This window comes from Canis lupus, chromosome 21, assembly GCF_048164855.1.
Source record: "Canis lupus baileyi chromosome 21, mCanLup2.hap1, whole genome shotgun sequence".
Taxonomy (NCBI): Eukaryota; Metazoa; Chordata; class Mammalia; order Carnivora; family Canidae; genus Canis; species Canis lupus.
Genome location: NC_132858.1, coordinates 56,153,808 through 56,171,136, shown reverse-complemented (window position 1 = coordinate 56,171,136; position 17,329 = coordinate 56,153,808). Strand labels below are relative to the sequence as shown.

At 61.8% G+C, this 17,329-nt stretch overlaps 1 protein-coding gene across 1 annotated transcript in view; it reads left to right on the top strand.

Moving 5' to 3' along the window:
* ABCA13 (ATP binding cassette subfamily A member 13) overlaps window positions 1-17,329 on the top strand; it is a 188,038-nt gene that overhangs the window by 82,544 nt on the left and 88,165 nt on the right. The window contains exons 30-34 of the mRNA XM_072791800.1: window positions 597-815; window positions 2,110-2,306; window positions 5,222-5,379; window positions 6,066-6,296; window positions 12,311-12,404. Of these exons, the coding sequence (XP_072647901.1) occupies window positions 597-815; window positions 2,110-2,306; window positions 5,222-5,379; window positions 6,066-6,296; window positions 12,311-12,404 (899 nt within the window). The remainder of the gene's footprint in view (window positions 1-596; window positions 816-2,109; window positions 2,307-5,221; window positions 5,380-6,065; window positions 6,297-12,310; window positions 12,405-17,329) is intronic.

Sequence of the window (17,329 nt, the reverse complement as noted above, 5' to 3'; positions counted from 1 at the left end):
GCCCCAAACCCCTGAGTAGTGAAGGTTCTGAGCGGGCAGCAGAGCCAGGCCGTCCCCCGGCTCCCTCTGACTGGGTCAGGGCGGCGAGCTTCCGCGGGGTCCCTGGAGGTCACACGTTCCACGTGCATGCAGGCCGTGGGGTGGCGGGCGGGCGGGGGCGCACCATGGGCGGCGGGCTCGTGCTCTGCTTGCCTCAGGTCTCCTCAGGTTTTAAAGATTTACTTATTGGAGAGAGAGGGAGCACAAACGGGGCGCAGCAGAGGGAGACGCAGACGCCCCCCTGAGCGGGGAGCCCCACCGGGGCTGGACCCCAGGACCCGGGTCGTAGGGGAGCCCGAGGCGGGTGCCTCGCCGACTCAGCCCCCAGGCGCCGGTTTCCTTACCTTGTAACGGAAGCTGGGTTCATGATCCTGAACGCCCGCGCGCCGGCATGTTCTAGGGGCTCAGGTTTGGGGCCGTAAGCATCGTCACGGGCCCCCACTTCCCAGGAGAAGCCAGCGACACTCCGCAAGCGCCGTGGGGTGCAGCCGGCGGCCCCCGGGTCTGGCATCTGGAGCGGCCGCTCGGGGCCCCGAGCTCACGCGCTTCTCCGGCAGATCCGTGCTGACCGGCCTCCACCCGCCCACGTCTGGGGCCGTCCTCGTCCACGGCAGGAGCCTGCACACGGACTTGGCCGCCATCAGGAGGGAGCTGGGCGTGTGTCCACAGCGGGACGTCCTGTTGGACAACCTCACCGTCCTCGAGCACCTGCGGCTCTTTGCCGCCATCAAGGCTCCACACTGGACCCAGCGGACGCTGCGCCGGGAGGTGAACAGGTCAGCGCCAGCCCTGCCTGCGCCCTCCTGCCTGTGACCATCCAGAGGCGGAGCCGGGCCTGTGGCAGCTTGACGACACCCGTGTCCCAGGCTGACCCTCCCGGGGGCTCCGGGTCGCTGCAGGGGCCAATGTGCAGGATGGCTGCAGGCTTCACGGCTTAAAATACAGACTCGTGGTCTGCACGTGGTGAAGGTGGAGTCGGGCGGCCTTCGGGGTTTTGTCCGGCCCTATAGCCCCGTGCTCGGCCTCTGGGTTCCCTGCCTCCGCCCCATGCAGGGCTTCTGGGTCCCCCCCGCCCGCCCTGTGCACAGCATCTGGGTCCCCTGCCCCCACCCCATGCATGACCTCTGGGTCCCCTGCCCCCGTGCAGTGCATGACCTCTGGGTCCCCCGACCCTGCCCCATGCAGGGCTTCTGGGTCCCCGCCCCCACCCCCACCCCAAGCAGGACCTCTGAGTCCTCCGACCCTGCCCTGTGCACAACCTCTGGGTCTCCCGACCCCACCCTGTGCACAGCCTCTGGGTCCCCTGCCCCCGCCCCATGCAGGGCTTCTGGGTCCCTCGCCCCCACCCCGTGCACAACCTCTGGGTCCCCCACCCCCACCCTGTGCACGGCCTCTGGGTCCCCCTGCCCCCGCCCCGTGCAGGGCCTCTGGGTCCCCCTGCCCCCCTTCCAAAACTCTCCTGTGTCTGAGACCTGGATGCCCACATGGCGCGCCCCTGGGAAGGAGCAGGGGACCTGTGTGCGCAGGAGGGCTGCTCTTATTTGTCCCTTGCTGGTGGCATTTGAGGGAGCGGCTCCTCTGGGAAGGCGGGTGGCTGTGTGTGGGCCGGGCCACAAGGTTTGTGCAGGTGGCCCCGTGGTGTGCGGTGGGTGGGCCTCTGCTTGCCCCCCTGCAGCATCCCACCGCGCCGTCCCATGGGCCCCCCCACCGTCCCACGGCCCCTCCCAGCATCCCACAGGCCCTCCACTGTCGCACGGCCGCCTCATCCCACGTGCCCCCGCAGTGCCCCATGGAAATCTAGGTCCCTTAAGAAAATACTCCTGGGAGGGGGACGACTGTTCTCCCCAAACAGCCCTGGGTGGGTCCTGCGGCCCCCGCGTCGCGGCCCGTTGGCGCAATCCCTCCGAAGGCCAGGGTGGCTGGGGCAGGGTCCCCGAGCGCCCGTGGCTTTTGGGCCTCGTCGGCGCCTCCGGTTTGCCGAGTCCCCAGTCGCTGGCGGTCCCGGCGGGTGGACGGAGCCAAGGAAGGCTTTAGGCGTTCGGGGACAAGAGCGAGGAGCTCTCCTTGCAGGACCCTGGAGGATGTGGAGCTGACGCGGCATCAACACACACAGACCCGCGTCCTGTCGGGGGGCATGAAGAGGAAGCTGTCCATCGGCCTCGCCTTCCTCGGCGCGTCGCGGACCGTGGTTCTGGACGAGCCCACCAGCGGGGTGGACCCCTGCTCGCGCCGCGGCATCTGGGACATCCTCCTCAAACACCGCAAAGGTAGGACAGGGCGCCCTCCAGAGCGTCCCCGGAGGCCGCAGAGCCGCGTGGGGCCGGGTGCCAGCCCCGCGAGGACCCATCACTGCTTTCGGAAGGAACGGTCACAAAGGTGCAGGCGGAGCTGGTGCGTCGTGAAGTTTTTTCAAGATCTTTACTGCAGAGAGCGAGCGGGGCTCTCGTGGGGGGAGGCGACCTGAGGTAGGCCCCGCGCCGAGCAGGAGTCCGGGGCACCCCGTGACCCTGAGGTCACGACCTGAGCCAAAACCAAGAGTGGGGTGCTCGTGGGACGGAGCCACTGGGCGCCCCAGAGGCGGCGTCCTGCAACGTGTGCCGTGCTGGGCTCGCCCCCCGGGGCCGGTGTCCCTCTGTGACCGCCTGGCCCGCGTGATCTCCGCTGCACTGTCCCCGTCCGGGCTGCGCCTCCTCCTGGAATCTCAGGCTGCGGGGCGGGGGTGCGGCTGTGGCCGGGAACCCGCGTCCTGCGCTTGCTGAGGGAGCCTGGGTGCTCCCCGGGCACCTGCTGGGTGCTGACCCTGGGCCCCGCGCGTCTCCGCTGCTCTATCCCGTGTGTCTGGGTGACGTCAGGGACGGGCTCTGCCGTCTGCCTCTGTCTGTGACCCTGACACCTAAGCTGCGTGGACGCGGCCTTTCACGCAGAGACACTGTAATTGGGAAACACGTGGCAAGGACCGGGAGAGCTAGCTGGGTGCTGTCGGGTGCAGGAGTGGCTGGCGGGGTTTCCGCCCCGCTGCGCTCTCCGACCTTCTGTGTATGGAGATGCCTTCTGATGCCTCCATCTCCTGCGGGACATGGAGACCTGCTGCTTAAGACACAGAGAGGGGGCGCCTGGGGGGCTCCGTGGCTCAAGTCGTGATCCCGGGTCCTGGGGTCGAGGCCCGCGTGGGGCCCCTGCTCCCGGGGCACAGGGGGAAGCTCCCCGCTTGGACCGGACCCTGGGCCCCACCTGAGCTGTGAACGCGTCGCCCCAGGTCCTGGGGTCCTGAGCCGCAGCCCCCTCCGTCCTGCACCTGTTCGTGCGCCCTGGGGAGACACGTGGGAACAGAGGGGGAGCCCCGGGGTGGAGGAAACAGGTGGCGGCGACGGATGGGGGAGGTGATGGGATGCTCCAGGGTCTCCAGCCCGGGTTGTGGCATGCGCTGCCGGTGGAAATCTCAGGAGCACGACCTCCGTGGTTACCCCTCGTTTCCCGGGGCCCTTGGAGGGTGAGCGGTGACTCCAGGGTTCTAGGGAGGCTCAGGGAGGGCCCCGGGGAGCGGGCGCCGCGCTGACTGGTCGGCTCGAGGGCAGACGAGGCTGGCAGGGCCTGGGGGTGCAGAGTCACATCAGGGCGGTGGGGTCCCCGGGAAGAGCCCCGGACCCGTCCCCCGGCTTCCCAGCCGCAGGTACCCCTGGTTCCCCACCCCCACCCCCGCCCCAGGTACCCCTGGTCCCCCCCGTCCTGTCCCTGGTCCCCTCCCGCCCCTCACCCACCGCCGGTCCCCATGGGCGCCCCACCTCCCGGGATGCATCCACCTGCGCCCTGCCTCCTGGGATGCATCTGCCTGCGCAGCCTCCCGGGATGCATCCACCTGCTCCCCACCTCCCACGATGCATCTGCCTGCGCAACTTCCCGGGATGCATGCACCTGCTCCCCGCCTCCCAGGATGCATCCACCTGCGCCCTGCCCCCTGGGATGCATCTGCCTGCGCCCCGCCTCCCGGGATGCATCTACCTGCTCCCCGCCTCCTGGGATGCATCCACCTGTGTAGCCTCCCGGGATGCATCCACCTGCGCCCTTCCCCCTGGGATGCATCCGCCTGCTCCCCGCCTCCCGGGATGCATCCACCTGCGCCCTGCCCCCTGGGATGCATCTGCCTGTGCCCCGCCTCCCGGGATGCATCCACCTGCTCAGCCTCCTGGGATGCATCCGCCTGCGCTCCGCCTCCGGCCGGGCAGGCCGAGCACCTGGCTGCACCTGCGCTGCTCCTCGGGGTGTACCTGTTGGACGTGAGGGAGGGACAGACCCCCGAGCGAGCGTGTGGGGAAGCCCCAAGGTGCGCACGCCCCTGGCGTCTGTGGCTGCAGACCCGGGAGGGATGAGCGTCCCCGGGGCGTCCGGGGTCCTGCCCTTAGGGCCTCAGGACACGCAGGTGACCTGCGGCAGTGGTGTAGGGCCCTGCCGGTGGTGGGCGGGCGCTTGGTCAACCGCGGTGGGTCCTTACTGAGGCTGAAACGAGCAGGTGCAGGTGGGGGGCAGTGGGGGGCACATACCTTGGGAGGGAGGAGCGGGGAGGGGGCGTCTCGAAAAGCGATCCTTGTCCTTGAGGTTAGGGCGCGTCTTGAGGCATCCCAGCGTCCCCCCGAGGCCATCCCGGGTCAGCTCTGGACCCAATACACCTGTGTGGGGGGCGCACAGTCCCTTTCACTGTCTTCGTTAGACTATTCCTAAGTTTTTTTTTTTTTTAAGACTTTATCTATTAGAGAGAGAGAGAGAGAGAGAGAGTGCACGAGAGCAGGAGGGGGAGCAGAGGGAGGAGCAGCCTCCCCAAGGAGCAGGGACCCCTGGATCCCAGGACCCGGCGTCCCGCCCTGAGCCGAGGCCAGACGCTCCACCGCAGAGCCACCAGGCGTCCCCCCATTTTGGGGCACGTGTTCCTGTCCCTCTGCATCACCCCGTGCGCATCATTGGCCCCTCGGGGTCACCGGGGGGGGGCGGACGTGGGGGAACAGCATCAGGTCCCCGGGGCGCCTGCCCCGAAGCACGGCCTCCAAGCTGTGGCTTGGGCCCTCCCGACCTTCGGGCTCAGTGTTTTCTGGTTTGGAGTCAGGGAGGGTCCTTGGATCGTCTCCGGGGCCCCCCTCACCCGCTGGGGCCGCCGAGCTGCGGGTCCTGACGCCGCTGTGTTGGGCCGCAGGTCGCACGGTCATCTTCACGACCCACCACCTGGACGAGGCGGAGGCGCTCAGCGACCGCGTGGCTGTCCTGCAGCAGGGCCGGCTGCGCTTCTGCGGGCCCCCCTCCTGCCTGACCGAAGCCTACGGCCAGGGGCTCCTCCTGACGCTCACCAAGCAGGTAGGGGGCGCGGGACGGTCGGGGCGCAGGGCAGCACCAGGCCCCGGGCCCCAGGGCAGGTGCAGGAAAGGCTGCTCCGGGGCCAGAGAGAAGCAGGATATGGGGACCACAGCGTCCCTGTGGGGGGCTCCTGGTGGTCCAGGGAGGGGGCTCGGCTACGGCAGCTCCCTGGTGGCCCCGGACGAAGGGGCTCACGGAGTCCCGGGTGCCCAGCAGCCCAGATCCCGGTCCCCCAGGGTGAGCCAGGTGGTTACCCTCTGGGGCCTCAGTGCATCCTGAGCACCGGGGGTGCAGGCGGAGTCAGAAGCCCCCACCCGAGAGAGTGCGGGGTCCTGGCCCAGATGCTCGGGAGCATTTTCCCACGGGGAGGGCCCATCGCGCAGGCGGATGCAGCAGGGCCCCTGAGAGGTCGTGTGGGTCGGGGTGCCGGGGTGTGGCCCTGCATTGAGCTTCCTCTAGCCTGGGCTGAGCATCCCGCTGTCCCGAGGTGGCTCGCTGCCTTGCTGGGGGGATCCCATTTCCCCGGGGACCAGCAGCCTCGCCCCTCTGCATATTTTAAGGGAAAACCTAAGATGTATCCCCCGAACGCCTGTGGCCTGAATGGTGCCTGTCATTTCAAGCGTGACGCGGGTGGTGGAGACTTGGCGCTCCGGGACTAAGCCCCCTTCCTTCCCTTCTCGGGGTAGCCTTCTGTGCTGGGGGCCGACGACTCGCAGGACCTCGCCCGGGCCACGGCCCTGATACAGAGCCACGTCCCACATGCCTTCCTCCGCGACAGCAGCCCGGGCGAGCTGGTCTACGGGCTTCCCCGGGACACGGACCGGGCCCGCTTCGGGGCGCTCTTCCGGGCCCTGGAGCACAACCTGCCCTGCCTGCGGCTCACGGGCTTCGGGATTTCAGACACCACGCTGGAGGAGGTACGGACCGACGGATGGACGGATGGACGGATGGATGGCCAGGCGTGCTGGCTGGGGGGGAGGGAGGCCGTGCACTGCGTGCGAGCCCCTGTGGAGTGTGGACGTGCCCTGTGAGGCGGGGTCGCTCTTTAAGGGAAGGATGCGTTTTGGGACTTGAGGCCTTGGGTGCCGTCAGGAGCCGCTAGGGGTGCAGACACCGTCGGTAGCTGGGGGGCCCCGTCCCCTCACATGGAGGGACACGCTCAGGGCACAGAAGGTCAAGCTTGTGAGCTCTGCTGGCTCTCGGGGCGCCCCACACGGCCCCGGGGCGCTGGGCGGGTGGCGGCACCCTGGCGGTGGTCTCTGCGCAGAGCCAGGCACGTCCTGCCGAAGGAGGTGGCCCCAAACCAAGGGCAAGCTTTGCTGGGGGGCCGTGAGGTCAGCCAGGCCCCCCCACCTGTGAGCTTACCTGGTCATCACTACAGGTGTGCAGATTTTGGGCGAAGATCTGGGGGCGCTGGGGCATCGGGGGCTCCGGCGTTTAGGCTTCCGATTCCCGACTGTGGCTCAGTGGCTCAGGTCACTGTCTTGGGTGGGGGACCCAGCCCCGGCGGCTCCGTGCTGGGCATGGGCCCTGCCTCCCTATGCCTCTGCACCCCCCACCCCGCCCCACACCTACTCTCAAAGCAAAACATAAAAATTCAACGGCGCAAGTTAAAATGTAGAAATCTGGGGAGGATCTGGGCCCCTGTTTCTTTACGGGTCGGGGATGGTGACGGGGCCCGAGAGGCCGTCAGGGCCTGAACCCCGGGCCGTGTGTTGGGGGGAACGGGGGTGACGACGCGTCGCCGGGGCGGGTGCAGGCCAGGAGGCGGCTGCATCCTCGGGGACACCGCAGCCAGGGCGGCCTTTGGTCGTGAGAGGTCGTGAACGTAGGGGGACTCAGCCTGTGCGTGTGGACGGCGTTCGACGCCCCAGACCCTGTCCCCCGTGACCGTGGCCGAGTCTCGGGGCTCAGAGAGGCCCGTCCCACCCCTGTCAGCAGGTCCCTAACCTCGGCCGCATGCCCCGGGCCTCAGCCCCCCTCCCACCTCGAGGCCCACCCGCCTGGGCCATCCGTGAGCAAGTGGGTGAGCCCATGGGCTTGGCGCCCTTGCAGGGTGGCCCGGGCCCGGCCACACCCGCGGGGCTTGTGGATACGCTGGACGGGCGTGAGCAGGGCCCCCGGGACACAGCCCCGGTGCAAAGGCCCGGCCTCCCTGCTCCCCGTGTCCTGCCAGTGTCCTGCCAGTCGTGCCCCCAGGTCGGGTGAGCAAATGGCCTCATTAGCGAGGTTTGCCCGGTTCCCCCAGTAACTGATGGGAAGCTCTCTCCTTCCCTTCACCCCTCCCCTCACCGCACCCTCCTCCCCTCACCCTGCCTCCCTCCCTCCGACCCCCATCACTCCTCCTCCCTCCTTGTCCCTCTTACTCTCACCCCTTCCTCCCTCCTCCCAAGCCCTACTTGTGTCCCTCCCCTCCCCCCTCCCCTCCCCCTTCCTCTCTTCCTCTCTTCACCCTTCCCCTCACTCCTCCCCTTCCCGTCCCCCTGCCTCCCTCCCTCCCTCCTCTTCCTGCCCCCATCACTCCTCCTCCCTCCTCCTCCTTCTTACCCTCACCCCTTCCTCCCTTTTCCCCTAAGCCCTCCTTCCGTCCCCTCCCTCCCTCCCTCCCCCCTGAGTCCCTTCTGTCAAACCATCAGGCCTGGCTGCATTTCAGCCACAGCCTTGGACTACGTCAGGGGGACTCTGGAACAGGAAAGTAGGTGCTCTGCCTCCTACTCCTCTCGCTCCTTTTCCCCGTCAGAATCCTTAAGCCACTTGTCTCCGTCTCCGGCTCCGGCTCCGTCTCCGTCTCCATCGTAGGCCTTACTGAGCAGAAGCCCGACAGATCAACGGGCCTCGGCCGGGCCACAGCAGGCTGCGAGCGCGGAGCCCGAGGGGCCCGCGGTGGCTCTGTCACCGTCCGCCAGGGCCCCCGCGGCTGCCGCAGGACGCAGGGGCCACCCAGGCCTCGGGCAGCAGGGGCCTTCGCTTCTGACGGGGTTTTTCATGGAGGTAGAAGCTGAGGTCTTTGTAGCTGCTACGCCCGGGTGGCGATGACTCCCCTGTGGGGCGGCCCTCAGAGCCCCGCCTGCATCCCGGGTGGGAATCTGACTCCAGGCCCCGGGACCCACGAGGCTGCGCCCGGTGGGGCTGACGGCAGGGGCTCCACGCAGCCTGGGGAGCTCCAGCTGGACAGGGTCGCCCAGGAAATGCCCGCGGAGCTGCCCCTGGAGGGGTCCCGGGCTCCTGCCAGCCTCCTGGATGGGGGGACGGGGGACTCCCCTGGGGCCTCCACGCCCCCGACGGCTTTGGGGTCCCTCCTTCCCACACCCGGACTCAGTGACAGCCTGTGCTGGACCCCCTGCCCTGGGGACCCCCCTGCCCTGGGGAGACACCCGGCCCTGGGGGCCCCCTGCTCTCTTTCTAGATCTACCTGCCTGCCTGTCTATCTATATCTGTCTATTTGTCTGTCTGTTTTTCTGTTTATTTACTTGTCTGTCTATGTATCTACCTACTTGCCTGTCTACCTGTCTGCTTTTTATCTACTTGTCTATCTGCCTACCTGCCTATCTGCCCTTCTGTGTGTCTGTCTGTCTATCTATCTAGCTATCTACCTACCTACCTACTTGCCTACCTGGTTACCTGGCTACCTACCTACCTACCTGCTTATCTGTCTTCCTGCCCATCTGTCTATCTACCTGCCCATCTGCCTATCTACCTGCTTATCTATCTACCTACCCATCTGTCTGTCTACCTGCCCACCTGTCTGTCTACTAGCCCCTCCTTATCCATTCATCCCCCGTGGACCCTGGCACTTGGGCTGCTGCACACAGTGCTGCAGGGAGCAAAGGGAGCACAGGGAGCAGATGCCTCTTCAGTAGAGACTTTTCATTTCCTTTCATTTCCACCCAGAGGTGGAAGTGCTGGGTCACGTGGTAATTCTATTTTTAATAGAATTCATTTTAATAGAATTTTCGAGGACGTCCATGCGTGTTCCGGAGTGCCTGCCTGGGTTCCCGTCACCACCGGCAGCGCACGAGGGGTCCTTCCTCCCCATGTCCTTGCCCACGCCTGTGATTTCTTGTCATTTGGACGACAGGCGTTCGGACGGGAGTGGGGTGGTGTCTCCCTGTGGGTTGGACTCGTATCTCCCTGCTGACGAGGGACGGCGCGTCTCTCCAGGGGTCTGTTGGCCGCCTGCGTGTCTTCCCCTGAGAAATGTCTATTCAGGTCCTTTATCCATTTTTTTAAAGATGATTTATTTATCTGTTTGGGAGAGAGAGAGAGTGGGGGAGGGGAAGGGGAAGGGAGTCTCCACCAGACTCCCTGCTGACGTGGGCTCGATGCCTCGACCCTGAGATCACACCTGAGCCAACATCCAGATGCTTGCCTGACTGAGCCACCGGCCGCCCCTGCCCCTTCTTAACTTGGATCGTTCATACTGTCACCGTCGGACGCAATGTCATCATCTGTCTAGTTCTTACTCAATTTGTGTGATGGATTCACTTAAACGTCAGGAAAAGCGATGTGACCTGCCCTCATTTGGTTTTCCTTTGACTTTGGAAACTGGAGCTAATTGCAGGGAATCCAGAAGATGAGATGAGATGGGAAACGGCTTCCGGGCAGGGTCCTGCAGGAGGCCGGGTGGGTGTGTGGGGTCCTGTGCGTGGCCTGGGGCCCTTCGCCGCCACCCACTCCGGCCTCCCCACGTTACCCCGAACCGCAGGCGAGTAGCTGGGTCTGAGCGGCGTGGTCCGCGCTCCGACGCCTTCCCAGGGCTGCCGCGGGCCGCGCTCCTCTTCCTAGGGTTTACCTGTTGATTTACGGGAGCCAGTGGCAGCGAGCAGGGGAGCGGCAGAGGGAGAAGGAGAGACTCAGGCGGGCTCCACGCTCCCGGGGGCTCGATCCCGGGGCCCTGAGGTCACCACCCGAGCCGAAATCAAGAGGCAGGCGCTCAACTGACTGAGCCCCCCTGGGTGCCCCCAAATAAGTCTTCATCAGTGCGCTCGGTGAACGCTGGCGCCTGGGCTGCGGTGCCTCCTCCTGGGCCAGGAGCCGCGCTGCTGTCGCTGGGCCGGGCTGACGGCAGACTCAAGTGACCATCGGGACATGGTGCTCCGGAGTCCTCCTTCTCCCCCTCCTCCTCCTTATCCCCTCCTCCTCCCTTTCCTCTCCCTCCTCCTCCTCCCCCCTCCTCCTCCCCTTCCTCCTCCTCCTCCCCCTCCTCCCCTCCTCCTCCACTAGTATATCCCCCTCCTCCTCCTTATCCTCCCCCTCCTTCTCTCCCCTCCCCCTCCTTCTCCCCCTCCTCCTCCTTACCCTCGTTCTCCCCCCTCCTCCTCCCCGTCCTCTTCCTCTCCTTCTCCACTCATCATCCTTCTCCTCCCCCTCCTCCCTCTCCACTCCATACGTCATCCCCTCCTCCTCATCCCGCTCCTCTTCCCCCTCCCTCCTCCTCCTCCCCCTCCTCCTCCTCCTCCTCTTCCTCCTCCTTCTCCTCTCCCTCGTCCTCCTCGTCCTCATCTTTCTCCTCCTCCTCTTCCTCCTCCACTCCTTACGTCCCCCTCCTCCTCCTCCACTGGCCCGGCTTCTCTCAGGACCGGCCATGGAAGCTTCCCTTGGGCAAGTGCCATCCTTCCACTGTGTACAAACACGCCCACCGCTCGCGGCAGCTCCGTTATGTGTCTTACTCTTACCATTTATCATAGAGGAAGCTAAGTCGGAAGCAGAATCCTTTTCCCCAGGTGGCGCGCTGGCACCACGGGGCAACAGTCATTAATTGCCATCATGGTTGGTGCTGGTGGTCTTGAGGTTTGCATCTCTTCCCGGGGTTGCTGGGAGTTGGCAAGGGGCTACCTTCTAGTACAAGTAGCTGACCAGAGCTGATGAGACCTCGAGGCCCTTTACTCCGGAGGATGTCGGGTTTCTCTCCGATCTCCGTCCCATCATGTGGGATGAGATCGTGCGCCCCTCACCCCGCAGGCTTGCTTGCCAGCTCCCTGCAGGCTGGAGGCTCCTCAAGGCACCCACAGACAGTCTGTACTTGTGCATTTATCTTCTTAGATTGGCAGAGTCGGAGGGTGCAGCCTGCACAACCGCGGGCGAGGTTTTATTGTGTGCAAGCCCTCTCCCGCTGAACTTGCGCGGCTCATCATGGCTCGCCTGCTCCCGAGACTGTGCAGCCAGTGCTCTGGGCGCCGGGTCCCGAGCCTACAGGTGCAGAGCTGGCTGGGTCTGGGCAGGGAGCCTCGCCCTCGTGCCCGGTGCCTGGCTTTTCCCATGGCGGAGGCCGCTGCAGGCTCATGCACACCAAGCGCAGCCTCATGCACATGCCCTCAGGTCCCCTGGGCCCGGGCGACCTCAGGTGTGGCTCTCGGCTTGGATCGCCACCCTGGCTCAGGTGGCTTCTCACCTCTCGCTGTCCTGGGATGTGAACACACGAAAGCTGCACTCCTGCTTCCAGCTCCAACTAAGCGGGGACCTCAAGCCGTGGCTGGAACCAGCCGCTGCGGGCGCGTGGGCTGCCCGTGGGAGCCACGTCGGGGGGATCCTTACACGAGGCTTCCCACCCGTGCTGGACCAGCTGAGAGACCAGTTTCTGGGCTCACGTCCGACTTCCCGAGAGGCTGCGGCGGCCACAGACGCGGGTTGCGCTGGACGCACGCTGCTAGTGGCACCTCTGTCTGCCTGCCCGCTCCTGCCCTCAGTTGGCCCGGCGTCCGGCTTCAGTGCCCGCGGGCCCGTGGTCAGCGCTCCCCTGTCTGTGGAGCCAGGGGCGGCCTACGACCCGCAGCCGAGGGCCAGGCCAGTGCCGGGAAAGGCACTGAGGCACGGGTGTGCGTGTGCTGTACGCTGTCCTGGGGGCCTCTCCGCGCAGCTGACGCCAGGAACACCAGCACGTTGTGCACATGAGTCTGGATAACAGGAAACTTGCTTTTTCATTTTCCAAAAGGTGTTCCTGACGCTGCTGCAAGGTTCTAAGAAGCCGTCGGCGGCCGAGCGGGCGCGGTGGGACCAGAGGCCCCCAGAGCGGGCTCGGGGCTCCTGTAAGTATGCGGTGTTGCTTTGCGCTGTAAGCACGGGGCACACGCACCCGCATCCTTCCCCGGAACCCCTCGGTGGAAGGGGCCCGGACGGCGCGACCGGGAGGCAGGGCCCGTGCAGATGCAGAAGCCCGCAGCTCTCGTCCAGCCTCGTACAAGACATGGCTGTGTTGAGGGGCAGCTCACTCTCGGCTTCAGAACCGAGTTTACTGTATTAGCAGTTTCTCCGCACGTAAAATCGGAGTCATGACAACCTCTCCTCTTGTCCCCGCTCGCTCCGAACGGTCCCATCCAGCCTTGTTCTCGGGGCGCCGAGGGTGAGCGGGCGCTTTGCTGGGAGTGGGTTCCCGTGGAGAGAAGCCCAGGCAGGAGCTTCGCCTTCTTGGAGCTTCCATCCCCCCCCGGAGCTCAGTGTGGACCTGAGGCACATGCGTTGCATAGACACCGACGTCGGGCCAACCCCAGGCTCGGCCTCTGGCTGAGTGGCTGCAGCGCCAGCAGATCGGGTGCTCGTAACAGGCAGGCACGCGCCCCGGGTGGACCAGGGGACCCGCCTCCCCCCTTGGAGACCCCAGTCCGACAGCAGCACGGAGGCAGGGATAAGTAGCAGCAGCTGAATGCGTCAGAGCCCATATCGGGGGTTCTCGGTGCCCCACGCTCATCAGCAGCACGTGACAGTTGTTTGCCCCATGTCCCAGGGCCAAAGAAACCCCAAACCCCAGCAAACCTGAGGCTTTGCACCTGCTATGTGGGGGTTTCTCATCGTTCTTTAAAATCCTTTTTAAGATTATTTACAAAGGGGATCCCCGGGTGGCTCAGCGGTTTAGCGCCTGCCTTTGCCCCAGGGCACAATCCTGGAGACCCGGGATCGAGTCCCACGTCAGGCTCCCTGCATGGAGCCTGCTTCTCCCTCTGCCTGTGTCTCTGCCTCTTTCTCTCTGTGTTTATCAAAGTAAATAAATAAATAAATCTTTTTTTAAAAAGATTTATTTATATATTTGTTGGAGAGAGCACAGAGCTAGCCAGAGAGTGTGCAGGACAGGGGAGGCAGTGAGCGGGAGCCCGGGCAGGGCTCGAACCAGGACCCTGAGACCACGGCCTGAGCCAAAGGCCCTCTGAGCCCCCAGCGCCCCCTTCTCTGCGGTTTTAATTCGCTGTTCCCCGATGACCCGCGGCGTCAGGCTTATCTCTCGTTTGAGCAGTTTTACTGAGATAGGATCCATCCACCTCACAGCTCGCCCATTTAAAGCGTACAGCGTGGCGGCTTGTGGCTTGTTCGGAGTTGTGCGGCCGTCCCCCCGTCGATTTTAGGAAAGAAACAGGGCATCAGCTTAGCCATCCGCTCCCATCCTCCCGGGTGACTGTGACCCGCCGTCCTTCTGTACAGATTTGCCTCTTCTGGGCACCGCACGTAAATGGGATCATGTAACACGTGAGCCTTTTTGACTGGCTTTTTTTTTTCCACGTAGCATCGTGTTTTCAAGGGTCACGCATGTAGCGCGTGTTCGTTCTTTGGATTTGCAAACGGTCTTCGTCTGTATGGATAGATCACGTTTTGCTTGTCTGTTCATTTGGCTGGTTTCCAGTTACGAATGCGCCACTGTGAACGTTTGCATGCAAGCTTTTTTTTTTTTTTTAAGGATTTTATTTATTTGACAGAGAAGGAGAGAGGGAGTTGAGGGAGGAGCAGAGGGAGAGGGACAAGCAGGCTCCAGGCCTGGCACGGCGGCAGACGCAGGGCTCGATCCCACGACCGTGAGGTCATGACCTGAGCTGAAATCAAGAGTCGGAGGCTTAACCGACAGACCCCGGCGCCCCTGTGTGCAGGCTTTTGCAGGCGTGTGTCTCCTGGGGTAGGTGCCAAGGAGGGGAACGGCTGGCTCGTGCGTTTACCCGTGTGACGGACGGGCCTCCACGCCGCGACCTACGCTCCGCACCCCGCGGGTGGGACGTGGGCTCCTGTTCTGCGCTGGCGCTCCAGCACCTGAGGTCGCTAGCGGGGGCCGAGGCATGTCGGGGTGCGGACGCTAGCTCCTGCGGTTGGACTTGCGGCCCCCGATGACCGAGGCCGCCGAGCACCTTTTCCTGAGCTCACCGGCGTTCGCGCATCCTCTTGGGAGAAACGTCTCTTCTGCTCCCTTACCCGGTTCTAGGACTCGGCTGACTTGGCCTCTGAGGTTGCCAGAGTCTTTTCTTACATGAGAAGTGTGGTCCTACCCGTGGGCTTTCCAGAGATGCCGTCTGTGACGCTGTGGAAGTTTCTGTTTCTGGTTGATGGGAGGGTTTATCGTGACACGCGGAGAGCAGTAGCCGGATGCTTTCCTGCACCTGTTGAGACGGTCGTGTGGTTTTCTTGGCCTTATTTATTGATGTGACGTAGGAATTGATTTTTAGTTGTTAAAGCAGCATTTCATTGGCCAACTCAGGCAAATCCCACTTGGTTTCATGGTATAGGATTCTTTTTTTTAAATATTTAATTTATTTATTCATGAGAGACCCAGAGAGAGAGGCAGAGACACAGGCGGAGGGAGAAGCAGGCTCCATGTGGGGAGCCCGATGCGGGACTCGATCCCAGGACCCCGGGGTCACGCCCTGGGCCCAAGGTAGATGCCCAACCGCTGAGCCACCCGGGCTCCCCATATGATTTTTTTAATAGACCGATAGATAGGATTTGGGGGTATTTTTTGGGGGGGTTGAGTCTGTATTTGTAATAAGCATTGGCCTGTGGCCTGTCGTGTTTTACGTGTTGATGTCTTTGTCTGGGATTGCTATCCCGGTGTTACCCCATAGGATGAGTTGGAATGTGTTTCGTCCTCCTCCTCCTAGTTTTTGCAAATGTTTGTGAAGAATTCATTCTTCAGATGTTTGGTGGAATTCACCAGTGAAGCCATCTGAGCCTGAATTTTGTTTGTGGGTTTTTCTTTCTTTCTTTCTTTTATTTATTTTATTTTATTTTATTTTATTTATTTTATATTTTATTTATTTATTATTTATTTATTTATTTATTTATTTATGTATGTATCTTTTATTGGCGTTCAGTTTGCCAACATATAGAATAACACCCAGTGCTCATCAATAATTTTATGTATTTATTTGTGAGCAAGCGAGCGAGCATGGGGGTGCGGGGGGGTGGGGATGAGCAAAGGGAGCAGCAGAGACCCCCACTCAGGGCTTGACCTCAGGACCCGGAAGCATGACCTGACTTGAAGGCAGATGTTTAACCAGCTGAGCCACGCAGGTGCCCCAAGATCTTTCTTTTATACCAGCGTTTACAGCTGTAGATTCCCCTCTGTACACCCCTTCCATGGGTCCCTTAGTTTTGGGATCTTGTTATCTTCACTTTTATTTATTTATGAATATTTACTAACTTCCCCTTTGGTTTCCTGTTTGATTCATTGTTTATTTAAGATTATGTTTTATTTATTTATTATTTATTTATTTAATTTATTTTTTAATTTAAAAAGTGTGTGTTTTTTTAAAGTGTGTTTCTTTAATTTATTTTTATTTTTTAATTTAAAAAGTGTGTTTGTTTAATTTATTTTTTTATTTTATTTTATTTATTTATTTTTTTAACTTAAAAAGTGTGTGTTTGTTTAACTTGCCTCCACACCCATCGTGGGCCTCAAACCTCTTACCCCCCAAGAGATCCAGAGTTGCCTGCTTTTCCAGCTGAGCCAGCCAGGTGCCTCTGAGTTTATGTTTTTAAATCTCCATGTTTTTACGGGTTTCCCAGATTTCTTTTTTCAGTAAAGTCCAATATCATTCTATGGGGACCAGAGGGGGAAATGCTGTATACTTTTAAGTCTTTTTTTATTTATTGAGGCTAGTTTTATGGGCCAGCATATGGCCCATCTAGATGTCCCAGGGCTCTTCAGTTGCCTGAATCACCCTCTGTCTCTCCCTGGTGGGAGGCCTGTGGCCAAGAAGCTCCGTGGTCTTGCTCCCTGCTGTGTCTCCTTGACCCTTTAGTCTGTGCTCACGCTGCATCTGAGGAACTGCTTCCTGGGAACTTCAGGGAACTTCCTCCGACGCTGGGAGTGCTCCTCCATTAGCTCAAATCCAGGTCCTTTTGAGATAATTGCTTCTGTTTGTGGTTCTGCAGAGAGGGTGGGGGGGCAGAGGAGACCACCCCACGACGCTTCCTAGAAGCCCTCTGGTTTAGTCGAATAGATCTGTGAGGTTCGTTCACAATTTTCATTCTGTTCTTTTTTTTTTTTTTTCTTAATGTAGAAGGCTTATTAGTGCAAGAAAACGCCAAATGGTTGATAAATAAATGAGTGAATTGTTAATATTTATTTACTCACTCACCTGTTTACTGGGGTACAACATGCATGATGGGAATTTCACTGTCTTGAGGTGCACAGTTGCGGCGTCAAGTATATTCACGTTATTTCGTGGCCATGACCGCCATCCATCTCCAGGGCTCCTTTGCTTTCTCCAACCAAGACTGTGCACAGTGATCACCAGCTCCCCTTCCCCCTCCCAGCCCCTGGGGCCCCCATGCTCCTTCCGGTCTGTATGAACTCCACTCTTCCAGATCCCTCGTACGGGGTATCCGTCCTCTTGTGGTTGGCTTAGTTCAACCAGCATAACGACTTCAAGATTCATCCTCCGTGTGGCCAGTGTCAGAATTCGTCAGATGCATGAGGCAGAGAATGTGGGAAGGGTCCCAGAGTTTGCAGCCTCTCCTGGAGCCGCTGTCCCTGAATTTCCAAGTAGTCACCAGCCTGGAAGCTCTCTGAACCCCATCCTTTCGGGTTTTCATGGGGCCTTTATGACGCACGCATGATTAAATCATTGCCTATTGGTGATTGATTCGACCCCCAGCCCCCCTCTGGTCCCTGGCCTTCGAGGGGAAGAGAATGAAAGTTCCAGCCCTGCATGTAGGTGGTGGTTCCCCTGGCCCTTAGCTGGCTTCTCAGTCACCT